Source organism: Diadema antillarum, unplaced genomic scaffold (assembly GCF_040938485.1).
Source record: "Diadema antillarum isolate AM-2024a unplaced genomic scaffold, OU_Dant_1.0 seq00000586_RagTag, whole genome shotgun sequence".
NCBI lineage: Eukaryota > Metazoa > Echinodermata > Echinoidea > Diadematoida > Diadematidae > Diadema > Diadema antillarum.
In genome coordinates, this window is record NW_027271520.1 from 1,710,764 (window position 1) to 1,738,307 (window position 27,544).

The following is a 27,544-nucleotide window of genomic DNA, read 5'->3' on the forward strand; positions in this document are numbered from 1 at the left end:
ATGATTTCAAGCGAGTTTTTGAAGAAACGATGCATTTTCATGCTCGTCCATAGTGTTCTGAGTTCGCAGTCAATTTGTGTGAAGTGAAAAAAGTGTTGCTGTAGGAGAAGAGATAGCTATACTCTCTCTGAGTGTTATTGTTAGGGGGTGATAAAGACCAAACGAGAGTGCCTTGTGCGAAACTTTACGTCAATTATTCCTTCCACTCACGCGGGCACGTAGGCAACATTCATCATTACTTAAATGGCTGGAGACAGGAGGAGAGGGATACCCTTGCATCTCTTAAAACAGAGGGGATGGATAATGAGAGAGAGGAGGAGGAGGAAGGAGTGAGGAAAATGAATAAATCATGAAAAGATGGAATAAATGATACACGCTTGTTGACCAGAAATGAAAAGTTATGTACAGATTTTGCGTGATTTATTTGGGAGAAGTCACCATAAAAAAAAAAAGAAACGGATCCGAACCGAGTCTGTCTAGAAATGTTGCGTGTTGTGACTTGCTGTTGGAGAGGGCTCTGTAAATGTCATGAAAATGTATCCATGCGAGATACATCGACTGTAGCGGGTACACAATCTGGCAGAGAGAGGTTGCTGATCATGCTTGATGTTTTTGAGGAGGTGGGGGGGGGGGAAATGTTTGTTCATAACTGTGATACAGATGATACGGTGGTATTGTTAGGTTAATAACTGCATTGTACCGCTTCTCTGTGTGCAATGATTACAACTGAAGTGGGATGTTGTGTCCATGCAAGAAGAGAGAAAATTAAAAGGGATGTTATAAAGATGGCAGTCTGTCAATTAAAGGGGAGAGAGGAGGGTGAGAAGAAAAGAGGTGGGGGGAGAGAATTTGTGTATAAATTAGGCAAGAAGTAAGACTACAATGATCTATTAGCTTCTAGCTTTATTACCATCTGAACTCATTTAGACCCCATGCCTTTCATAGCCACCTCTTTTTATTGGTTCCTGGTCCTTACTACCCTACCTCTAAAATCGCACGCCTGTGGACTTAACAGCTTGGAAATTAAAGACCCATAGTAGTCATGAGAAAGACAACAAAGATGGAGTAAAATAGAGACTGACAAAAAAAGAATGAAGACTGAAGAAAACTAGAGAGAAGAGACTTGTCAGTGTACTATGGACAAACAGAGATAGACACGGAAGCCCTCTATAGACAAGACATTTACAGACATACCTCAGAGTGGAAAAGAAAGAAGTGCTAATGCCCAAAATACACGGAGCTCTTTGCTCTGTGCAATCTCTTAGACAAACACTTTGTTTGCGGAAAAGTGTACAGCAAGTGTATATCATCTATGTGTTCCGCCCTCGGCTTCTAGTGTTTTGCTCCGGGAAGAAGCCGGGATGTAATTTTGGAAGAGAAAACTTTGTCCAGTGGAATGATGGTAGTATACCTGAGGAGTATAAGGAGGAGGGTATGAGACGGGAGTTGGGTATCATCGAAGCAGAGCTGAGAAACTGGGACCAGGTGATCTAGTTTGATCAATCTACATCCATCATGATGTAAACCACCGCCGACGCAAATCTTGAGGGTCATTTACAGTGCAAACTCTTTCGGAGATGTCAGAATCTTATGAGGAGCAGGTTAAAGATATAGGAGGATTGGTCTCGGATATGAGTAGGCCAGTGGCTTGAGAGATTCATAAGAGAAGTGAAGGTTAATGGTTATCGCAGAGAGTAAAGATTTTACATTGAGACATTCCCCCAGTATCTCTGCATAGGTGTTCTGAGAACGAAGGAAAAAACAAAACGGTAGACAAAAGAGAAAAAAGCAAATCCAGAAAGTTGAAGGTCGCATAATTTTCCCCGAAGCAGGAGAACTGCCACCGCGAGTTTGAAATACGCTCAAAACGGACAAATGCCATAATCCAACTTGATCTGCCTGAATCACTCATGTTCGTGTAAACAAAAGATGAGAACCTTTTTTTGTGTGTGTGTCTCAAAATCTCTGCCGATGAATGTTAAACTCCTCTATAAGAGAGAACTATGGGACATTAGATAACTCGTCAGATGATGTACATGTAGGCACATACTCCTTTCTAATGTTTTTACTTTATATTTTGTTTATTTTCTTGTTTGCGTGACTGTTTTATTTTTGTTGCTGCAAATGGCATTACATTCCTCCATTACTCTCTAAATTTAGATCATATCAAAAAATATTATATGCTACCCAACTCTCTCTTTCACCCCTGAACTGCTCATCAGTGCTGACTGCACTATCCATGTAATGAACAAAATGACTGTGGCATCATGGGATTTGAGTGAAACTATGAATCTAGAAACTCAAGTCATTTGGCAGAGTATTTTTCTATTGTTTTATTTTGCTGTGCTTTTATTGTGATTGTAGCTGTTGCAGCACATATTATGCCACCCTCCTGATATTTGTGTTTGAGCTTCTGCTCTACCCATAGACCAATGTAGATAGTAGAAACTATCTTTGAATACTTTGTTCTGTCGATCTTTATATCATTTTTGAAGACATGCAAGACTTTGAACAGGTCAAATTCATTTAGGGAATCTTCAAGACATTGGATGTGGTCAACCGCAAAAAATTGACGAACCTTTAAACAAGAAGAGGAGATTGAAAGAGAGAGAGAGAGAGAGTTTAAAAAAATCAGACCAACAAGTACGCAGTCTACCCCCTCAAAGTGCTGTAGACCCACTTTGCTAAAATGGGCCACTTGGTTTCCGCTGCCAAACGAAAACACTGTGTAAATACCCGGTTTCACCTCCCCGAGAGCTCTCAGCCGATGCCTATTTCAAGGATGCCACAGCATAGTGGGGGCGGGGCGGAGTGGAAAAAAAGGGGGTCAGTCACCAACGGACCTGACCTGTCTGACGAGTAGCACATTACATGTTCATCTCACCCCTTTTTACTCAAGTCCTCTCTCTCTCGAGAAGAAGAGGTGTGTAGTGATGTCCTCCGCGTCATGTTTTCACTTACGTTGAGAGTGGGTTTTTCAGTCCAAGAGTAAAGAGAAGGGGCTGGGGGGGGGGGAGGGAAGGAATGGGTGAGGAAAGAACTTTATTAGAGAGATGGAGCTAGAAGGAGGGGCTTGGAGAGAATGAATGTAGAGAACAGAGTCTTAGAGAATCATGGAAGATAGAAGACGTGATGCAAGAAGGGAAGAGAGAGTGAGATTGATCAACAAGTTGGAGAACATACATGTAGCTTTCGAGAGTAGTGGTAGGTAGAGGGCAATACAGAAAGAAAGAAAAATATTGAGAAGAAAGAGCAAATCAGAACATGAAAGAGGTTCAGAAATGGAAAGTGAGTAGATGGCACGGTATAAAGAGAAGTATGAATATGATAACATAGAAAGGGACAGACAGATGGATAGACAGAGATAGAGACAGACAGACAGACAGACAGACAGACAGACAGACAGACAGACAGACAGACAGGATTTTTATGGGAGTTATATACATACATGTGATGAATAAGATTCTTGCTCGGAAATCTCTGTTTTTTTCCAAGGGACAGTTGTCGTTTTATTGACCAGTCACTTTCCCATGTTTGCTCACAATGCTACTGTGACGGACTAACCTGTTTGTGTGCACATCAATGAGAGGAAGCCTGGTGACATCACAAATAGAAACTTCTCCACAAACAATCTGCTGCTGGAGACCGCTTTAGAAGCAGACAGGCGCATCTCCACAGACTTTGGTGTTGAGGCCGTTTTTGCTCTCAGCTGATGATGGTGATGATGATGTTCCAAATCTATATACCTGGAGCAATTTGATGGTCAGTGCCATCAGATTGACTGTAAGAAGATCCATCTATTCACTTTATGACAGAATTATATGAAGAGTTTGTTTGCAGAAAACGATAAGTCCATATTTGCCAAATGGAGATATTTGCGATTAAAAGTCAAGAAAAATAAAGGGAACAATAAGAAAATTTTTGCTTCTTTTGACCATAACTTCAAAAATGTACCCTTATATGTAGTGACCAATATATCATTTGAAAGGTCTCATTTTGTACTTTATGACAGAGACCGTACTTCAAAATCTTCAAAAATGGACTTATCGGTTTTTGCGAACAAACCCTTCATATCTTTCACTTTCAAACATGCATTACATTTGCATATTTTCTGTTTCGTTCGCTGTCGTGTAGCATCCTGTGTACTTTGTTAAACATTTTAGATACAAGGATTTAGAAAATTATGGTGATATACAAAAATAGCAATTATTGCTTTCAATGTGATATCATTTTGCAGTGATATGCCACAATGTTATTCGTAGATTTTAAATTCACATTGTAGGCTCGAAAGTTACTTTTCATGCATGTTGCAATTACACAAAAGTCCACGCAAAGTGTGCAATGCCTTCACTCGAAATAAGGATGTTTTTACCATAATTTATATTCTAAAGAATATTGAGCGCATCTCGAACAGCATAGTGACTTTGACTGTATAGGAGACACTTTCAGCTATGCAAACTGATCTCAGGTGATAATGCCATTCTACCCCCCCCCCCCCCCCCCCCCATGCAATGATGGAAAATGTTTGGAAAGTTAGAAAGTGGCAAGCATTGATCATCTGTACCATGGGGCGGCTTGCTGTCCACATAGGGACATTATGGAATGGTGTGGCGTATATGAGTAACGGCCTCTGGGTCATCCTACGTGTATGTTCCAACGTCCTCCTGGTGATACGTTGCACGTGTGTGTGTTTGTGTGCATGTGTGTTTGCTTGCGTAAGTGTGTGTGTTTGCCGATCCTTACTGACAGCCGAAGACAACAGCATTCCAAGGACCTTGTCTCGTTGTCTCCTGATTAACTGCCCCATTCAGCTTCTCAGCTTGCGGGACAATACATCACCTAAAAATAATGTCTGGGACCACAAGACTTGCAACTTGGGTCCCATTTCATAATCTGCAGTTAAACCTCTGCCCTTGTATGTGTGATATATATGATAATTTTACATTCCGTTCAAGGATTGTTACATGTTTTGGCCAAGCAGAACTATAATAATTCCATCTTATGCAGAGATGCTAGTCCAAAAAGTGGCATAGTTGGCATGATATTTGCCTTTTTTTCCTCGTTGATCATTCCCAGAAATCTCTTTTCTGCAGCAAAATCAACGTTACTTCCCTTACTTTGAAATGAAAATGGAAGTCAAAAATGTTGCAAGAGTCAGCAAAAAATTCCTCTTGCAACACTTGTACGTTCCTCAGTTTACACCCTGTAATCATTTACAGTATTGATTGATTTGCAGACTATGGGCTTTTTTGTTCTTAATGTTCTTGGGTTTTTTTTTCATTCCGATGTCTTTACCCATTCTCAAGTTATCAGTAAACCCAGTAGCCTAGCTATGAGATGATTAATATGTGCAGTTATTAGACCATTGTTAGCACCTTCTTTCAAAGAGAGTCAGGGTTTTTATTACCCTTGGCCTTCGTCGTGTCGTCTAAAATGTAAATCAATTCCTTTCACGCAAAATGCACTTGTTTGTTAAACCCTTTGTCTGTTTTGGGGGCCAAATTGGTGCATAGAACCGCCTTAGCATTGTATGCAGTGTTCAAAGTCCCTGGCATGGAAAGGGTTAAAGAGCCATTTCCAATTGTGCCAAAGGAGCCGTTAACCCAAATTCAGTGTGTGCACAACCTCTTTTGCATTGGAGACCATCAGGTGCTATGCCAAGACGCTGAATTGTTTTGCTGTGAGCGCACATTTTATGTGATTCCAGTGGATTTCTGACGTTTACTTGTCTCCTAGATTCTGTCTCGTCTTAGTCCAGTGTAATCATTTTTTATTGTTTACTGAGAAGAGCACAGACAGTCCCATATACTGGCTGGAAAAGTATCAGATTTGCACTTGTCAATTTTTGTGGAAATCATCCAAAGTTTGTATGTCTTCATGATTTTTAGACTAATGGAAAATATGGAAAACGTTTGCAAATGTGAAGTTTGTCAAAAGATTGATTTTCAAGTGTGAATAGGTCCAGGACACTCCGAGTGTGGAAAAGTGTATTCATATGTCTCTTCTTCTGCTCCTGTTCTCTTCACTTTTTTTTCTCCCCTTGAAATTGATGGGTCAGAAAGCCCCCACTCCAGCTAAGCCCCTTGTTTGAACACAGGAAGAGCTGTTGGTTATAGGAGAATCTTTGGAGTGAACTTGTTTGCATATGGGATATATTTCTCTGACAGGTTACTGAGCTTTTTGGGGGGTGATGGTCTGCAGAAAATAGACCAATACTCTCAAATTTGAGCCTTATTTACTCCATTTTTTTTCTTTTTGTGTCATATGTAAAGGGGGGGGGGGAGATGTTGATTGAAGTTCTTACAAAGTCAAAGAGCTTGCATTACATCCATCACAGAAGCACAATATCTCAATGGATGGGAATCTAAATTTTATTCATTGTTGTCAAAAAATCAGTTCTAAAGTAGCTGAGCTTTTGATACCAGCTATGTCTGTGGTGTTGTTGCCATATTATATTCATAAATGCTGGTCTTGTTTTCCAACAAATTATTGCAGAATCCTACTGTGAGGGTAAAAAAATGAGAACTGTGAAGTGGTTGTTGGCTTTTGATAAGTTCATTAAGACTTATTTGGGTATATACAGATATGACATTAGTTTGTCAGGCATACTCTCTACAAGAAGACTGCTTTCCTTTCTTGAATCTTCAAGAATGAAATATTGTTTTAGAACTTATGCATAGTAAACATTTCTCATTTAATCTCAATCAAGTATAGCCGATGTGGATATGATATTTCTGTTTTTTTTTTGTGTGTTATAGATGTTACTTTGATATGCTCTGTTAGGGATATGAGCGTATGGGAAATGCCCATATTTTCTGCTGGATGAGTGTCGGTGGTCAGTGGTGCATATGTGACTCTGCACCTCAAAACAAACAAAAAGTCGCCAGACATGAATTTTTAGTTAAGACCATGTTCTGAAAGAGCAGACTTTAAGCTTTAAAATGATGTATAACTTAAATCAAATGGACTCTCCTAACCTATCTAAATATTGGAAAGAAAGCACAAACTCAGAAAAAGTGTGAACTGAGAAAAGAGGCTCTGAAGTACAGTGTCTATTCAAGCGCTTAATCTTTACCAAACCATGCTGGCTGTGCGATGAATGGGACAAAAAACAGGAAGTAAACCACCAGAGTAACAACAATGAAGGGATTATCAAATTAAACTGAAATTAAGCATGCCTCATTAACACATTCTGTCCATAATAAATGCCAACTTTCAAAGCAGTAGCACTATCCTTTAAAAAGTTATTAGAGTTGAAAGTGAAGAGTGTGGACAAGGTTTTTCAGAAATGAAAAAGAGATTCTAGAGACACACCTAATCACACTATTCTACCAAAAATGTTCGAGATAAACTGCTAAAAAAAAACACTTTCCTGCCCGCTTTATGATACCAAATTTTAGCATAATGTAAAAGAAGACTCGCTCTTTCAGAAAATATAAAAAATTCAAGTTCGGGTAGGTTGACCCATTTCACTTACTTTCAGTCCTCACGCAAAATCAGTTTGGGCGACTTTATGTTCGTTTTGAGGTGCACGGTCACATATGGACAGTCACAGTAGCTTTTGGCCCCCGAGGGTAATGTTTGCCCCCAAACAACGCGACTTGTCAACCATTGATGAGAGGCCAGTGGTCAAAGGGAATCCCCACAGAGGGTAAATCCCATTTTTCAAGCCTCTGCTTCAACCCACAAAGGGAGGATGGTACTCCAGGGCACAGAGGCGGACAAAACTTGCTGTCTAACCCCCCCCCCCATGTCCATCTTTCTGTCCCAACACACATAGTTCTATATAATTCTCCCTCTCTTGCTTTCTCTCTTTCTCTCACATCCTCTCTCTCACTCTATCTCTCTCTTCTCTATCTTTCTCTCTCTGTCCCTTCCCATTGTCATTAGTCTTTAGTACCAGACTTTTTATAGTGTCAATTCTAGTGTTACCGTAGCCAAACATCACACAACCCATCCTTTCGCTTTGGACACTTTTACAGTGTGCTCCTAAACAACAATCCCACCCATCCCTGTGATTTTGTGGCCCATTTGCAGTGGTCAAGTAAACCTTTCTTGACCATTCAGACTGTGTAAATAGAATATGTCCTTCACTCGGCTATAGCCAGAGTAAGTGCGATGCCTTCCAAACACCCTTATTTATCATCTCCAGTAGATGAGTAGTAACTCTTCGCCCGCTGGAAGAGTTTAGGTCTAGTACAAAATTCAGAAACTTGCTGGTGGGGGATTGGGGGGGAGGGGGATGAATAAGACATATACTTCTTTGTCTTCTTCATGTTTTTCTTTATTTGTAATTTTTAGTTGTAAAAATATTGTGTGACAACCCACGACACACGAGCCATGCTAGCTCCTCTCACAACCTGAACACTAGGTGTTTGATATGGGGCACATCTTCTACCATCTTACACAGCAACAGCCTGATGTTACTTATGCTTGCTTTGCATCAAAAATAGAGGCAAGTGTGGTGCATTTTGTCAATTCCTTCCCCCCTCCCCCCCCCCAAGAAAATAAAGTGAATAGTTGTGAGGATCACACAGAACAATCAATGAGAGAGAAAAGCTAGTCACAGAAAAGATTGCTATTGAAAATTTTACAAGTTTTATAATTCAGTGATAACAAAATATCTTCTCTTTGGGCCTTTACACTAAATGCCAGAAATATCTAGAATGACAAAAAAAATTAACTACAAGAAATGAGAAATTGCAGGAAAAGTATATATCAATGAATTATATTCTGTTTTCCATGGCACAAGTCAAAATTTTGTTCCGATGCAGACTTTGAATCTGTTTATAATGAGATCAAGTCCTTGGCTAATTGTAGAATTGCGTCTCCCGTCTCCCTTGGTGCAGACAAAGTAATGATCTTGACGTGTTCTCACAAGATTAAGGTTGTGTCACTGTCGAGCCCATTTCTTCTATTTCACAAAAGAAAACTTCTTTTCTTTTCAGTTATGCTAAGTCAATCTACCTCACATGTCTCATGGCGTGTGGGCACAAAAGTTTCTGTGCAAAACTACCAAAGGTTCGACAAGGCCTTGGCTGATGCCAGAGGCATTTTCAAACAGGAGCAGAGTCAGCGTGGCAATTCAAGGCGGCAGGGTTGTAACGACGAGACTAATCATCTCTTTGCTCATGATCGTTCAACTGCCAAATGACAAGAGGAGTAGTTTAATGACAGTCGCAGGCTGATTGCCGAGTGTATTCCAGGAATGGTCGGAGAGGCCCATTGTTGCCGAACGATTTTGAGTGAAAGGGAGAAGGGGCTCCAGATTGGAAGCAATTGCTCCCATCATCGCGACGCAGAGATCATCTGAACTACTCGTCCGGGTTCCACATAAGAAAATAGTTGACAGTCGCGAGACTTGTGGGAGATGTCCACCGCAGGGTGATCTGCTTGTGTGTGTTCTGGACGAGGTTGTATGCCTACGCTACCTTTGCTTTCGTGGCCAGTGGGGAGGATCGTCACACGTTTTGGACGATTTTGATTTCAGAACTGAAATACACCAGGCTGTGAAGATTGTGAGGGATGGTGAACACAAAAAATACAATTACAAAATCTGTATGAACAAGAAAGAAAAAAAATGCTATTCATATCCACCTTTGGGGTCTTCATCTTTTCTCTCTGAGCAGGTGCAGTCCTAATTCCTTTCCCCGAGAGCCGCCAGAAGCTCTGCTGAATTTCCAGGCTTGGGCAGCCAAGTTTGGGGATAAGAAGGCGTTTCTGCTCACAACCAGATATTTGGCATATTGCAGGAAGTGGTAGAAAAAGAGTTCCTCCTCCCAGTACGTTGTCTGCTTCATGAAATTACACACCAAGCCCTCTTTATTTCTTCTTGAAGATTGGCTTTGTAAGCCCTCTTTATTTCTTCTTGAAGATTGGCTTTGTAAGCCCTCTTTAGTTCTTCTTGAAGATTGGCTTTGTAAGCCCTCTTTATTTCTTCTTGAAGATTGGCTTTATCACCTTCTTTTCTGACTTTGTAGTCTTTTCTACCCCCACCCCCCTCAAAAAAAGTGACACCGGTATCCAAAAGGCAATCATAATAGTACAGGTTCAGTCAAGTATTGTTTTCATTCCTGAGTGTCCTGTACCCCCCCCCCCATTTCTATTCATGGCCCATTAACCCCCAAACGCTAATATCTGTGAAGTTCAAACAGCCATCATTTTCTGGTTTTGCCAGATTGCTCGTGCGATATAATTTTGTGCAAAACCAGTGTGTGATATGAAAGCTATACACATTGATGCCAAAAACAAGATCTAGTTGTGCACTCTGAAAGCAATCTCCAAATTCTCAATTTACATCGTTAATTGCGGCAAGATTGCAGGCAAATGTGGCATTATGACTCTGAATTGAATAACGTGACATGAACAGCACATGTAATTAAATGTGTGGTACATGTATAACAGCGTGATGTTCTGTACACCACTGATTTGAATGTCATATCACTTAGTCACTCAATTGCAACACCATTTCAATATGACAGTGCAATGACCCTGCTTTGTTTTGACATTCCCGGGTGTTGATGACTTGCCCGCGAATGCTGGCGCTTCAGATCTGTAGCGAGGAATTCTTGGTGCAACGATGTTTCGTCAGTGTGGGACGAGAGATCCCCGCTAGATCAGCCAGAGGGGTAGTAGAGAGCTGAGAGTTCTCCATCCAGCCGCTTCCCACGAGCTGTGGCTACAGGTTCACGGCGAGATTTAAACAAATGCCCTCCCCCCTCCCCCCCCCCCCAAAAAAAATGATCGTTATATGAGATAGATCCCTGTCAATGCGCCATTGCGTAGGTATGTGTGTATATAAATGGAATGACAGTCTTTTGCATTGTTTTTTTTTTTTCTCCTTTCTCTGTCCGGGGTCATAGATAAAGATCAAAGACAGCTGCATCATTCAGTAACCACAATATGATTTTTTTTTTGTTTTTTGTCAGAGTTGATAGCAACGCTCTAAAAAGAAAAAGACAACAAGAAGTAAAGAAAAAGAATGCGAGTTCACAACGAATGGATCCATACAAGAATGGACGTAAATCTGTTGATTTTGATCAGGATTCGTCTCTATCCCCACGTCTGACAGCACTGTCTTACCCCGCCTTTCGTGAAGAGATGTTATTCATCAACAATGAGGGTGTCGGCCCTCCATTCTTGCCCCAATGACATGTGACTGCCGGGACACATGTGCGCATACATTTTTTCTGACCCACACCCAAAGGACTTTCCCCTTTTTTGTCTTTCTTCTTCTTCTTTTTTCCCCCAGTCTGGAATTTTTGTCCTGCCCTTACTGGTAGTGGGTAACAAGCATTCAGGAGCGTGAAGTAGATGTGGGCAGACGATGTGTGGAGCTGGGAACATAACAGTTGCGTAGATGAACAGAGTGAAAATGTTATGAATGTTGAGAGTGGTCATAATTCCACCCGGTGTCTGATTCTGATGCTCATTCTTCTCAATCCGTCTCAAAGATGCACCTCCCCCCCCCCCCCCTTCCACAAAAAAAAGAGAGAAATTGGAAGAAGAAGAAGTAGAAGAAGAAGAAGAAGAAGAAATGTATTAATTCGTAGATCAACTCTGTATCATTATCATTTCGTCTTCCCTTCTGTGACATCCATTCTCGTTCAAAGATGATAAACCACGGCATAGATGTTGTAATTGTGCACTTGCTTACAAGTGAGCCCCCACAATATTCCCAGATGATCGCGGCTTATCATTACAGTGGTTGTACAAGTTATGTCACTTTTTACCCTGCTATGTTCTAATAGGTATAGACTACCAGCATGACATATCAACAAGGCTGCCCGCACTTGTGTGACACATTTTGATGAGAAGTTTAAATGGAGTATGCCATTATTTTCTGTCAGGAATGGAGCCAGGAAATGCCAAAGACATTGGTATCTATGACCCTGTTTGCATCACGTGAAATATTCATTGCAATGAATGGGTAACAATTGATACCCCATAACCACTTATTCTGATTATGTTACTTTCGTTACAGTTGTGATGGACAGCTAGATAGAAAATATGATATGGTGTATTGAAGAAGAGAGGATATCCAGTAAAACTCCTTTTGGCAATTGTCAGCATCTGGTCAACAGATGGCGCCATATCACTGGTGTAGGCATAGAGGCCAGCAAACTTTTTAGCAGCATAGTCAGTCGTGACCCCATTCAATACTAGGGGATATCTGTTCACTGTGACATATCAGTCATAGCAATAGTGGCTCTGAGAGAGTTACATTCAGTATTCACTGGTATTGCATTGTCATTTTTAGGTCACATTTTTAGCCTTTTTTTTTGCCATGGAACATTTTTTTTTGGTCAATACTTGATAATGATAGGGACTTTACTAGTGAATATCTTTTACATCAAGGGGTGGGAGTAAGATAAGTTTGCTATATTTCTACGCAATGGCGTTTTTCTCAAGTTCTATGGCACTGGATAAAAGATATGAAAAATGAAAGCTAGTTTATGAAACAAGAAAAAAAAATGCATCAGGATTTTCTCCTTAAAATGATTTTTGTTCTTTTTATTCAGTTGGCCTTTAAAGAGAACTGGCTATGATTGTCACATTACGATGCATTACAGAGTTTGTCACATTCTCATTAATTTTGTTACTATACTGTAGCCTGTTATTGTGGGTTTTTTTTTTGGTCTTCAAGTTGGTCAAAAGATATTCCATGTGATGAATGGCCTCTCTAACACACACATACACACACACACACACACACACACACACATACATGCAAATGCATGCATAGTAGCATGCAGACACATGTACATGTATGTAGGTACGTAAACGTTATGTCTTTAATAGCTCCGTTTTGTGGTCAGTGAACTTCGGATTCTAAATATACGGAATCCTCTATCGTACTTCGGCTTCATGCACCCCTCCCCCATCCCATATGTGCACACACACACACACACACACACACACACACACACACACTCTCTCTCTCTCTCTCTCTTTCTTTTCTCTGCATCTTTTAATATCTTGCGTCAGTCCTGTAATATCCATCTGGTGTCTGCAAGACTTCAGATTCCGAACGAGGGGAAAATCAAGGATGGAGTTGAAAGTGTTTCTCCAGGAGACAGTCGGTTGGCCCCATAAACTGCCAATTTGGGAGGAATTTAGTGTCCTCTTTATTTTCTTTGTGCTGGGAGAGATAATTTCTGACTCATCCCGCACGACTGCAATATTTTGACTTCGCTTTGCTCTTACAGATATTGCGAGGGGGGAGGGGGGGGGGGGCTTTCACACTAATGAGGAACTCGTTTGTATGCATTCACATTTTTGGGGAAGCATGTAATTTCCAATTGTGTTTCAAGCGCACCACAAGTTCGTACACAGGAATGACTCCCTTAGCTATTGTATTACTGCAAACAACATTCCAATCAACAACTGTGCCACAAACAGGTCCGCTTGTCAATCAAAAAGGGATCGTCTTGATGCGGATGGATGTAAAGAGTACGAATGCCGTATGCACGTGCCGTGGCAGAAGAAACTACAAGGTCAGACTAGGCTCTATCTCCTTAATCGTGTTTTAGAGCTCAAAGCGTTCAGATGACAAACAAACTCCTCAAATCTCTCTAAACACAACTTAAAACAAAAACAGAAACCGTAGGAAAACAAATTCTGGGCCAGGATTTTCCGACCGTGATTTGAGAAGTATGTTTTTGAGGGAAGGAACATGATTCAAGTTTGACATTCACATTTTTTGACAAATATTACTTGATTTTGCATGGAATATGTGTGTGAATTTGTCCAGAAACAAGTTTTTTGTAACTGTGAAAACCCTCAAAGAGGGATAGTGGTGCTGGAATATGGTAACTTGATTGGCATATTATGATTTATGTTTCATTTTCTGTAGAATTTTTCTTAATCTGCTACTCAAATATGTTATTGATGATAGAATATGTTTGGTTTGCGTTCTATAGCAGCATATCAGGGGCAGAATTCTGTGACACACTAATGTAAATGTCATTAGAGCTGTATTATTATTATTTGGTGATTAAATATACATACGGTATATGATACACTAGAATGATTGCTATTTCTTTTTTCTCCCTCAGTTTAATTTCTTTTTCAGGCCTCATTACTGGATCATAGAATGATGATTAGATATTTAATTGTTATATTATTGATCGTAAAATATTCCTCTTCAGGTGACTGCATTAATGTAGCAGCACTTATTAGGACTTTAAGATGATTTTCTGTACTACACAGACAGTTTTGTGCAGAGTAGTGGTATGGTACAGGTTACGACAATTGTCCGTCTGTCCTTGCCGCTAAATATATCGATTCATTTGACCTTCCGATATCTCATTTAGCATTTTATATTGGTCATCAATACATCTGTTCAATGTCACTTCATTGAATCTAGATGGCTGTGATGCCATGCCACCTGGCCACTGTACTTGATCTAAAATAGCATCATGCAACCCGCTTGTTTGAAATGGTGTATATATCCACATTATATTGCAGTCATATTACTATGAAACTAGAAATTTTCATGTGCATTTTAATTTTACATATTTCATGAGAGCCAAGATTAGTGAAGTTGAAATTCACTGGAAAGTTCTTCTTTGCACTATATGCATTGAATGCCGGTGGCAATTCCCTAAAATTTCGTATTGCGAAAAAAAGGCCATCAGCCCCAATGTGCGAAAATTTCATGCCACGAAATTTGTTGCTTTACAGTATGCTATCATTACATCCCGCAATAATCTACTTTCTGATGAAAAGTGGGTTGGGGGAAGTGGGGTGTGAAATCCTTGCCTGCAGGGCCTGGAGAAAAATTATCTTTTTTTATTAAAAAGATATAGGAAGCATTTTGGATGACTTTGATACTGTTTGTCTCCACCCTCACGACTTTTTCAATGGCGTATTTGCCGGCAGATTTCGGAAGTTGGGTGATATCGTCAAGGCATGAGCCCATTAGAGGAAGTTGTTCTTGAGGCAAACGAGAACAGAAGTATATAGAACACCCCCCTGAGAGCGAGGAGATAACATCTCGCCTCATTCTTCTGGCCAGATTTTCCTCATTTCCAAATCAAACATCTGCCACGCACCCCACAATGGTCTGCAGAGAGTGAAGGAGATAAAGAAAGAGAAAGAGAGAGAGGGAGAGAGAGAGAAATATATATATATATATATATATATATATATATATATATATATATATATAATATAGAAAGAGAGATATATTGAGATATATATATATAGAGAGAGATATGGAGGGTGAAAGAAAGTGAGAGAGAGGAAGAGAGTGTTTGGAGCAAGACACGTTGACCTCAATTCATGTCATGACCTTCTTCCTGTTGTCCACGCTGTCAAGGTGAAGGTCAGCCATCCACTAAAAATGCTGACATTTATGCTGTTTTTGAGAGCAGGGGGAACTCCACCTCTCGGGAGATTGTAAGAAAGATACCTATCAGAAATGTCCTTGCAAATCAAGTTGTGAAATTTTCTCTCTCCTCCCCCTCTTTTTCCATACGTTTATAGACATTTATGGGGACATATATTTTGTTTATGGATTTTGGGGTAAGGAATAATTCACTTTGAGTCTGGAAGGTCGGAGAGAAAGGCGGATAGGTCGGACAGTTGTTACTGTTTCAGGACAGTCAACATGCTGGGATGGATTCACAGACAAATTGTGTAATATTGTGTGGAGATGAACTGTAGTACATATTTCGTAATTGCATGAATTAAAATCAGTTGCATCAGACTCCTTTGAATCTAAACCGTCTTTTGTTCCCCGCATTGCCTTCTGGCATAAGGTTGCTGTAACAGACTCAAGACAGGCAAAAAACAAACAAAAACAAAACAAAACAAAACAAAACAAAAATCAATCTTCACACACCTACATGAAGAGTAAATGTCTCTCAAGAGATGACTTTGTATTTGGTCAAGTCTATCACAACTTCACAAAGAGGTGCAGGACTCTATGCTGAAGACCTCAGTGTGAATGTGAATCAAATCTATTAAAACCCATTTAGAATTCATCCAACGTACATGTATATTTGAGGTTATCATGAGCCACGGTTTGTTATTTTGGTTGGGTAACTTTGCCATTTATATCTTCGTGCAAGGTTGAAGTTTGATTCAAATGTCGTGATTCAAATGTCGTAAACAGCAACCTGTAATCATTTTTTTCCTTCAAATATACATTGTATATGGTTTAATGGACTATTTTGGAAATATACAGGGAAGGAAGAAAATAAAAAGCAATCAGCCAGAGATTCTAAAGCATCTCTTTAAATAGTGGTGGTGTGAAAACTGGTTTACATCGTTCTCAAAGGTTTAATCACCAATTACTGGACAGCACCATATCATTGCAAACCTCTTTATATTAAAGGCAAACACCTGTCTCTATCTCCTTGTGTGCCAGTGACCTTTGAACTTTGATGGAAGGGGAAATAAAAGGAAAAGTAAATTGCACTGCCATGCTATAAACATGAACACTGTTTTCAGTGAGAACAAGGTGGGAAAAAAATGGAGAGAAATCAGGTCATATATATTTTTTTCTTTTGGTTCCATGGATGATATTTGTCCAAATATTTGTGAAAATGTAGGTATATTCCATTGTGGCACATCCATTCACTTTAGCGTTGCTCATCGAAGAATACCGGAGGGGTGTTGATACTTGTTTTCTATACCGACGAAAGGAAAAGAGAATCAACTTGTTTTTCTGTGTCTGAACAAGTTTTCATCATTTCTCATTGCCCGCCAGAAAGCCTATTTACAACGTGTTCTTTGCTCTGTGATGGATGGATGTTTTCCAATTCAAAGTATGGGGATGAGTGGTGTAAAAGATTTTGAGCTTCTTGTGTCGCGGGTGCATTGATAAAATTCTAGGGCATTTGTTGGTATTTGTGACACAAAGCGTTCAACAAATAATTTTGCTTAAGCATAATGACAGGGGCGTTGATCATGCGAATTCTGTCATAAAATGTAACTTCTGCTTTTTTGACTCTTTTAAAAAGTGCCCTCGTGGGCTGTTTATCACAGTTGATATTTTTCTCTCACTTTTTTTTTTTGGTCATGAAAGATGACTTTAATGGATATTTTTCTCCTTGGATCTTAGCACAGATCAAACTGTGTGTCACTGCAACTCGGATTGGAAAAGGAAAAAGATCAGATTAGAGGCCAAATCCAAATCTCATAAAGAGCATCAGGTTGGAGGATGGTTAACTTTTGATGACCTCTCGTCATGTGCGTTACGTAAATGTCAGTTTTCACTGGGAAGGGACAAAAAAAAAACCCCACAACTCGTTCTCAGAGAATGTAATTTTCCATCTGCCGCTCGTAATGAGTCTTGAGCCTCTGCTTAAGATGCTCTTTTTTTTTTTCTCCAACGTACCCACAGAATTCTTACATTATGCCTCCTTTTTTTTCATTTGTTTAGCAATGTAATTAGAATGAATCATTAGAAAAATTCGCAGACTCTGTGATAGGGGTGCATCGTTCTGGAAGATGGGGCTTTTGATGTCAGCCTCCCATGCTCATGGCAGAAATGTGAAAGATGCATTGTATACATAACTTTATAAATAGAAAGAGATTTTGACTGCTATTGAAATAGGGATCACTTCGAGAAGATTGGAGTAAGATGATGGGGGGGGGGGGAGAGAAAAGGAAAACTGACTCAACAATGAAAAGTGTTTAGATAGATTTATTGAGAATGAGAAACATTTCAATGATAGCATGGAGCACGAAGCAGCAATAAGGCTCGAGTCAAGGGGGCATGTTGGGCAATACTGGTATTAGGGATATGAGATTATCGAGGGATTAAGGGGGGCTTCGGCTTCTCCTGGATGTCAACTGTTCCTACGAAATGGAAAACAGATCGAAGCATGTCTCAAAAGGACCTCTGGGCATCTAGGATGACAACATGGTACCAAACATTTACCCCTGGCTCTCCCTAATCCATAATCCGTGCGACACAAAAGGTGCCATGCAGCATGGTAATTCCTTGAAACCCTTGTAGGGCAGGGTCAGTGAGAATGGAAGATGGATGGCAACTAGGGAAAGTAAACAACAGAATGGTAAAGAGATGGAGATTTTTATTTTACGTTTTTTTATGGGGGGGGGGCTCGGTTAGGAGAGATTCGTGGTTAATTCTGGTAATGGTTCCTCAAAGATAGACGTCTTTTGTCTTTTTGTGTATATGTGTTGCGGATGGATGCTGATTTGCTCACTTAATACATTAACGGTTGGAAAGTGCGTCTTTTGTGCTGTTCTCGATGATATTTGTTCTCCCTCCGAGTGCATCAAATTGCGACTTGAAAGATGAAGATCCTGGAAGACGTCTAATGTCCATGATGTCAACACTCCCATTTCGTTCAACCGATTCATGCCTTCCTTAGAAATCCAAACTCCTTCAACAGCATGTGAGGTTTTTGGCCACAATCCCACCACATACTCGATGTCTTCCTCTCCTTCAATACTCTGCTTCGGTCTGTTTGTCCATTTGTCTGTCTGTGTGCCTGTTCTTGCTCCCCACCCCACCCCCCCCCCCACCCCCCGAAAAGAAAGGGAAAAAAACCTTACATCAAATATGTACTGCTGATGTTCTCTTTTTTCTCCCCGTAATGTACCTGAATGGATACCTTGCATTTTCCCCGTTTAATTAGGGCAAGAAGTGTGTTTGCTTCGTGGGTACAAAGCCAAGCAGGGAAGGGTTTGAAGCTGAAGAAAAGAGAGCACTGTGGAAATGCTAGGTTCTTGTCTGGACAAAGAATAAAGAGCGGTAGTATCTTTGCCAATTTTTTCCCCCCATCCCTGTGTCTTGAGAAGACACCCTAAAAAAAAAAAGTTAATTTGCCTGGCAAAATGTCTCCATGCAGTTGTTGATTTCCTTTTGTGTACATCTATGTCGTTATTTGATAGACTTCTTTATTTTGTGTGTGTGTGTCAACCCAAAATAAGGAGACAGGGGCAAATGAATACAAAAACAGTTGGTGTCTGGATGGAGGTGAGGGTTGTGTTACGATGTATTCATCTCCCTTATTAACTGGCCTCAGAATCACGCATCCTTTCATGGCAGTGGTTGAAACATGAGCCACTGTGGAATTGCGCACCTCTCACAAAGGTGGCTCAAGTGTAGACAATTACCTCATACCTCTCCCACCAGTTGACTCCCCAACATTGATCGCAGTGGAGGCATCTCCTGTATATTTATACCAAAAAGGGAAAGCATCACAAGAACCTGTACAAACATCTGCAATTTCATATCGAGCGCTCGGATTTTATCTCTTGTCATTTGACTTGTGTTGCGTACTAGGATTCCTAGTAAGTTCCTTCTGGCGCCCAAAGACATATCGCTGCATAATGTTAATTCAAAATCTAGGCAAGACCTTGTTCTATTTGTTCTGGTCTTAAAGGGGATGGCTAGTAACTGATCAGTGGGAATCAGTGGGAATGCTGGGGGATGATTGTTCCAATCCTTGTGGGATTCATTTAAGAGTACATTATATATCTATTGTTGTGTGAAAATTATTTGATTCAGAATGGTCTCATATTCAAGTAATGTGCAGTTTAATGTTTCCAGGTTAGCGTGCCTGGTCAGTGATGGGGCGTTAATCTGGACATTACTTGAATATGAGACCATTCTGAAGCAAATAATTTTAACACAACGGTAGATATATAATGTACTCTTAAATGAATCCCACAAGGATTGAAACAATCATCCCTCAGCATTCCCACTGATTCCCACTTATCGGTTACTAGCCATCCCCTCTAAATGGAATAGCAAAGTTGTATCTTGAATAAAAAGTAAAATATGTAATGAGTGCTGTTCAGAAGAGAGAATGGTAGTACTATTCAGTATGAAATGGTGTAGAGAGAGAAAAGTGCTGTGATGTTAATGTCACTGTCAAAAAAAAAAAAAATTAAATTGAATTATTTCTGGCTTGACATATTCTTTAGTTGTATTCTTCAAGGTCGTAACACTTTTTAATGGGGAATCAATCATTTTCCGCATGTGTAATGGATTAGAACAGGAGAGGGTCCTCCTGAAAGTACCCAGTGCTCTGGATTTTTTTCTTTTATGTATCAATTATACAAAAGCATTCTTCCCCATGTAAGATAATTATCTACAATAATTTGTATACGTGTCTAAAAACTGTGTAGGTCACATATTTGCGTAAAAATTATCTACAATAATTTTTATACATATCTATTAGCTGGGTAGGTCACATATTGTTTAAGAATAGATGAGCCTTCATTAGGAATGGTGATACTTCAGTGTTACATCACCTTGATATGAATGTCATAGTTGGTCAGTGGTTTCTCTGATTGAATAAGCCCAATCCTCCATCAATTCAAAGGTTTGGGAAGAGGCAGTCTGGTATACCAGGAGCAGGTGGATGAGGCACATTATGTAACCATGGTAACCAGTGCCTTGGAAAGAATGGGACCAGGCAGAAAGTTGTGTTGTATAAATGACGTTCAGTTGACATGATGCTGCAATTGCAAATTGTTGTCATCATCATCAATTACGCAGCTTCACTGGGCTGTATAATTTGGCGCAGAGTCGAGTCAATTACACCCAGCGTGGTGTGCCGCAAAAGCTGATGAAAGTGGTCACGATGTCTTCACTGAAAATATGTGGCTGCACACATCATGTAGGGATGCAATTAGTGTCTTACCCCACACCTCATTTGAGATGGCTCATCCACCACAGCTTTAGAGGGAACGACATGTGAGAGGATCGCATCTCTACAAATTAAGATAATTATCACGCAATTTGGATCAATCATACTTTGCTTCTACTATAAACGTGCTCAGACACAGCAGCCGAGGTGTGGAACGATGTCAGTCATCGCTCGCATGGTATTACGACTCTGCACGTTGCCGTGGCGATGCCACCGACCTCCATCCGAAACCCCCTCTCTCCTCTGGGCTGGAGGTGGGAGGAAAAGGCAAACTTAATTCATTCTCACGACGACGACGTAGATAATTTAGCTCACCTGGAGTCTAGCTCTTTTTTACCTCTTTTCTCTCTTTTTCATGAAGAGAGAACCCTCCCATCCCATCATTGATGTGCCCGAGAAATAACATGGCAGCGATGAGAGATTGGAAATTGTGAGCACATGGTCCTCAGCGTGCGGATTAACATTCGCTATCCATGCTCGCACGGAATGTGAACATTTTCTCTGGCGAAACCTGACCTGACCGTCTCGATCCCTGCCTCTCATTTCAACATCTTTTCTTCTTTTTTTTCCCCTTCGCCCCCCCCCCCCCGACTCGTGGTCTCGATCCTCCGTTAATAATTTGCTGCCTCCCTCCTCAAAGTCACTCCCATCACCCCATCTCCTTTCCTCCCGCCTCCGTTCAGTCTCGCTTCATCTCCTCGTCCGTTGCTCTCCCTCAAACCTGTCTCACAACAGGTGGTTTGGAGCAGTGCTACATTTAGCTCTCCTTTGACCGTAGACATTTTTCTATCGCCCACCTCTTCTCTCTCTCTCTAGAAAAGTGACCTTTCTTGGTTTAGTATGCATTAGAAACACCACATCTCTTTCTTTATTCTTCCTTTTCCCCCTCTTCTCTTTTGCCCATAACTCTCATTCTACCATTCCATTTTTCTATCTATCTCTCCTTTATCTCTTCTTCTCTTTCACACTTTACCCTTTATTATTTCTTTCAGTAAACCACTCTGAAAAATGGCACCTAAGGAACAGAAATACTATATCCTATATATTACTGTTTTGGGGGTTACTTTTTGTTTGATGATGAATACAGTAAATACTGTCTTTTGTCTCTTTTGGAAGGAAAATATTCTCATCAGTGTTTAACTTGATACCAAATATTGCAGAAGGAGTCAATCTCAACATCAAAAAGATATGATATAATCTCATTGTCAGGACACAGATGACAATTAGATTAAACTTTGTCCCTGGGACTTATGTATCTTTTGTAGTGACTTATCTGAAAATGACAAGTTTGCAAAGTAAAGATGCCTTGAATTGAGAAGTGTCATTCCGCAAAAGCATTGTGCCAAATCTTGATATCGCACCTTCTTTGTGAGATTTGCCGAGAGGGCATGCCCTGTTACAGCAAGGGGGCATCGGCGGCGTGTGGGACGTGCGGCCCGCAAACCCCCCTAGGATGCCCCGGGCCAAGCCCCATGGCACCCCAGGCTTCAGGGGAAGGATTACTCTGCGATTGGTGTGTGCACACCTCACCAGATGGGGATGTCAGCTTGATTCGATTTGACGTGAGACGAGAACCCCGATCGGCAAAAGTCAATTGCAACTGGAAATTCATCTTCCACTCAAACAGTTTTCCCATCCCCCTTTCCCCTCCCCTCCCTCCCCCTTCATCTCTTCTCAACCCTCATTGGATAGCTGTTTTCTCTCACCTTTGGTCTATTTCATATTCACAGAATTATTCGCATATTTATTCATCTATTTGTCCAATTTGTTCGTTAATTCGCACATCTGTTCACCTTCCCCTGCAACAGCCTATTCACGTACCAGGCCATCAGTCATACACCCAGCTACTTTTCCAGTACCTTTCCAGGGTCCTTCAAACCCATGTGCCTGCTTGCCTAGGGCTAGTAACATTCACTGTTGGCCAAGTGAAATGGGTGGTTACTTTGCTTATTGAATGTATACAGGCCATTTGTCGAAGTGCTCATAAGGGCAATGTGGAAAACTATCTGCTCATAATACTGTGGGGTTTTTTTTCTGTCTATCAATAGCCTATTTAGCTCCGCCCTTCTGTCCATCTTTATGGTACGGTAAATTTTCAATCCTCCACAAATGCTTTTCTTATTATCTTTGCCTATTTTTTGTTTCTTTACATATTCTGATCCCTGTTGCATGTATTGGCCCCTCTGGCCATCTTACTAGCTTTGCATGAATTCTCATCATATTTCTCAAACCCTGTCTCTTCTCTCTCCCTCTGTCTCTCTCTGTCTCTCAATATTCTCTATCTATCTATCAATATATTATATGCTAATCCATCTATCTTTCCATCTATCTCCATCTCATTGTCCCACTTCTCTCTCCCGGTCTCTCCCATCTGTCTATCCATCTATCTATCAATCTATTTCTTCTCTCTCTCTCCCTCTTTCTCATTCTTATATGTGCATCTTCAAATTTTATCGTTTTTTTCTGTCTCTTTTTCAAGTCTACCTTTTAATTTGAGGCTTCTTCTGGTGTTTCCCTGTGCAAGTTGTTTCTGTGACACCACTTTCATTTCTTAAAGCTTGAAAATGCAAGTGATGGTATTTTTCATTCTTCACCAGAAATGTTCAAATCATATCTTTGGTGGTATGAAACCATCCTTTTTTTTTCTGACTGCCCTTCCTAACTTTTTCCATTCTCCGGCATCAGTGTCCTCTGGTGCAGCCTTCATTCAGTAGGGCTCTCCTCTCCTCCTAGTCGCTGGCCTCACCTCCAGTGTGCCATTGTGAATGGAAGATAATTAGGAGTGGCTCCTGTCACCGTGGCAACGGGTGGAGAATATGATGCCAGGTTTAGGTGCTCTGCTGGCGCGGTGTATGCTCCCGTACGTGCTGTTGGTGCCGGGGCCGGTATTGTGTGACTGAAAATGTGTCAAATTATCCCCCCTCATACCGCAGATTAATATTGGATTCTACATCTCTGTCCGACGCGGGGCCTCATCTGTCGATTCCTCGTCTGTCCGTTTCGCGGAGTGGAAATTAGTTAATATGATATGAAGCCATTGCATTTCTGCGTCTCCCCCCAAGAGGGAAAGGGGATGCCGATTATTTCTCTTTCTCATCTTGTAGTTGTCTGCCTCTCTTATCATATTTTTATTAGAGTAATCTCCAATGGAAACCTTTTTGATATGTGCCGACCGGCGTCTGACTCCCTGATTATGTTCCTGGAGCCGCTCAGATGAGCCCTCCGCTCTGCTTTGCACCCCTTTCCCCTGTCTAATCATTTTTGTACCCACAAGACCACTCTGCGATTCATGCTCTCTGCCTGGATCTGCATAGAGGAAGAAGACAAACAGGAGCACAGCATTCCTCCTGACAGTTTTCTGGTCAATGTGAGTCTGAGGAAAACAGAATAATTTATCTGCTGCTATCCCCCAATTGCAATAAACTCCGAGTGACCTGTGCTGTTGCTTTGTGTCTGGCGGGATAAATAACCTTTTTCTCTCAGTCTCTCCACCAGTGGTGGCATAGTAGCGTATTTATCTCTATGTAGCATGTGGGGATATGAAACACCTTGCAGCTAACTGTTTCGCAAAATATTTTCTGTCAAAGCAAACAGCATGAATGGACATATACAGTGACAGAAATCATGGCTAGTCTCCTAAAGATGGACTTCTCTTCTTTTTTTTTGGACGATCCATGACTGTGTATACGTACCTTGGCTATCGAGTTGACACATGACATGCCAGATTATGATGTCGGGGGGAAAAGTTTTAGAATAGTTCTCACAGAAGAGTAGTCTTTCAAGGCACAACTTTAAATTTGTGGGACTGTTGCTTCCATATCGGGCCTTCGTTTTCATGAAGTTCACTTTGCCGAGTATTGTCTTGTATTCACTTAAAAATAGAGTAAATGGACATCTGAAATGAATAAGCCAAAGCATATTATGCAATGGTCTGCAAAGATTGTGAGAGCAACGCGCGGAATGGAGGTCTAGGCATGGTAGAATACTCTAGATTGAGGACTTTAAAGCAAACATATCAGTGCATGGTGTAATGCTGGAGCAGCAACTGGAGCGAGCAACTCTGTACTTTCTGCCCGTTTTACCTTGACATTTGAGCCGTATTTATGTTACCCAATGTTGGGCCGCGTTAGACAAACTGTGGACACCTCTAAGACAGAAGCGCGACATATTTCGGCTCGCACGGCGACCCGTCACGTGTCAATCATGGAAAAGAGCCAAGGAAGAGAAGGGCAACTTTCTATGTGTTCGCTAGATTCACCCTCCCGCCCCAAAGTAGAAGAAGAAGAAAAAACAGGGATGTTCCTTTTGATTGACAATCCATTACTGATGGGGGGAAAAAGGTGGGGGAAATTTAAGCATCAAAATGTGATTTTAAGATGTAATGCTGCATGTTTCCCCTCGACCGAGACTGCATTCTGTGAGTCTTGAAATGGGTCGATCTATTTGTGCCAACGTGGTGTTCCTAACCCCCAAACCTGTTGATCCAACGTCACAGTCAAATGATATGACCAACGGCAAGGCCGAACAGAGGGCAAGAAAAATAGCCAGTTCTGTGACATATCAACCGATGCTGTATTTTTATGCCCGTGTGAAAGCATTCAAATGTCCACAGTCATGTCATACTCTGTATTTATTTCTAGTTTGTTTTTTTCTTATGCGTCTCCCAAACTTTTTTTTTATTATTTGTTACATCTTGGCCACTCTGTGTATCATATATCTTACGGCAGGATTTGTCACTGTTTATATTCCATTGTGAGAAAAGTAAATGCGCAGGCATTGATTTTTTTCTTTTTTTGAAGAGCAGTCTCAGGGGGGAAAATCAATCACAATCGAAGTATGGAATGGGAGATCTTTGTCAGTAGACATTATCTCTCACTTGTCGCCACACATATCAATGGGATGTGAGCACCGGGTATAGAGAGTTTTTCTCCGCTGCAAAAAAAAAAGAAAAATAGCAAGAATGCGATATTTGGGTTAAGCCTACAAGTGGCATAATGGTGAACACACACTTGGGGTAAATGATGTAGGAATGAGATTATGTATAATGACTCTGTCGCAGAAATGCGAGGATGATGCTGCAAAGTCCGCACAGATCAGAATTTTATCGTACCAGTGGGTGATGTACGTGTGTGGATTCATTCATGATACAGTGGAAAGTAAAAATGGTACTGGTACCGGTAGTTGTCCATGTATTCACCAAAACTTGAAATCCAAATATTTCAATATCAAATCATGTGAAAGCATGTTATTATTCGATGAATGATTAATGGGATTCTGTTTGCAATAGAATACAGTTATCTTTTAATTGCATTTTCAGTTACCTTTTTAGTTGTTAATGTTCATGTATTTTTGGTCCCTTGAATTCTGCCCAACACAATTTATTGAAAATAAGCACAATAATGGTTAAATTGCTACTTTTTTTTTCTCGCCGTGATTAACTTCTTTGGTGCAAGCAGTGCTCTTCCAAAGGGTAGTGCCATGTCTGTAAGCCAAGGCACAGGACAGCTGCTCCTTTGGAATGCCAATCAAGTGGTGCAGGATGGGTAAATGATCTTGTCCAGGAATGTTCACAGCAAGGATTAAAACTCAGGACCACTTGTTTCTGGTATTACTGAAGTCTAAATTGGTAAATTAATGGTATCACCTTGATCTCAAAAGATTACATTCTGTTTATACCACTTGATTAACCCCTACACTCTCTTGTTTTGTTATTTCCATAACTACAGATATCAGCAGACTCCACTGATCTACCAGGCCTCTCCTTACTTCGTGACCCAGCCCACCTTTGCGACGGTCCCCGCACACTCGCCCACCGCCACGCAGCCGTTCATCGACTACACGTACGCGCACCAGCAGTTCAACACGGCAGGCACGTTCAGCGATCAGTACGCCAACTACGCCAACACGCCCCATGGTTTCGTCGCGCCCGCCTACAGCTTCTCGACTGTCCAGCAGTCCTCGGCGTCCCTTCCAACCGTCAACACCGCCGCGCAGTTCTCACAGTTCCAGGCCGCGCAGCCAGCCGTCGCGACAGATCACGCGTGTTTGCAATAACTATCGCTGTGATCATCATCTCTACACTTCATCAGAGATGTATGCGGCAAAAATCGTATTAAGAAAAAAATGAGAGGGAGGAAGCAAAAAATGAGAAAAGTATGCATTTCTAGATCTGATGAAATGTTTTCTTATATATATAGCGAAGAACACTAACTAGAGAAGATTTTTTTTTTCTTTTTTGAGACAAGAAAAATACATATCACAATATGCCATAACTACTTCTCAAGTGATGAGAGTTTCAAACTGATGGAGTACGACGCAGAGCGTTTGGTACCTCATTCATCCATAGGTTTTGTTGGATTTCTCTGTCATGGACATTGCCGGCCACTGTGTGAGGATCGGCGATTCCATGCCACCACCAACAAAGCGCTGTTGCTTGGAGGAACCCTGCTGAACCAAGAGAGCGCCAGGACAAAAAAAAAAAAACTGCCTAGAAAGAAAATAATGATAATGTGTAGTCATGCAACCAAGAGTTGTCACAGGTATGAGGAGGAATGTGAATTCGTTGAAGGCGGGTTGAGGTTGGAGAGAGAAAACCGGTAGTGTTTATTTTCTGTACTCTGTTCTTTGTGCTAGTGCACCACATGTAATTTTTTTTTTTCTCATCATAATTATGTCCTGGAAGTTGGATGAAGCATGTTCTGTGTAAGACCTCACGTATAGAAAGAGCAAAGTATTCATATCAGATTCACATTTTGCCTTTATTTTTTCTGTTTAATTTTCATTGCACAGGGGAGAACAGATTGTATGACAGTACATCAATGCCTTCATTATAGTACGTAATCGTCTGATCAGTACGTTCTTTGAGCCCATTTCTCGTTAATGTTTATGTGCGCAGCTTTGTATCA

General features: G+C 40.9%; 1 protein-coding gene across 1 annotated transcript in view; it reads left to right on the forward strand.

Annotated features, from left to right (window-relative positions):
* Positions 1-26,693, forward strand: part of LOC139735591 (RNA-binding protein 38-like) — a 143,262-nt gene extending 116,569 nt beyond the window's left edge. Inside the window, exon 5 of the mRNA XM_071646348.1 lies at positions 26,366-26,693. Coding sequence (XP_071502449.1) covers positions 26,366-26,693 — 328 coding nt within the window. The remainder of the gene's footprint in view (positions 1-26,365) is intronic.
* Positions 26,694-27,544: the final 851 nt, after the last annotated feature.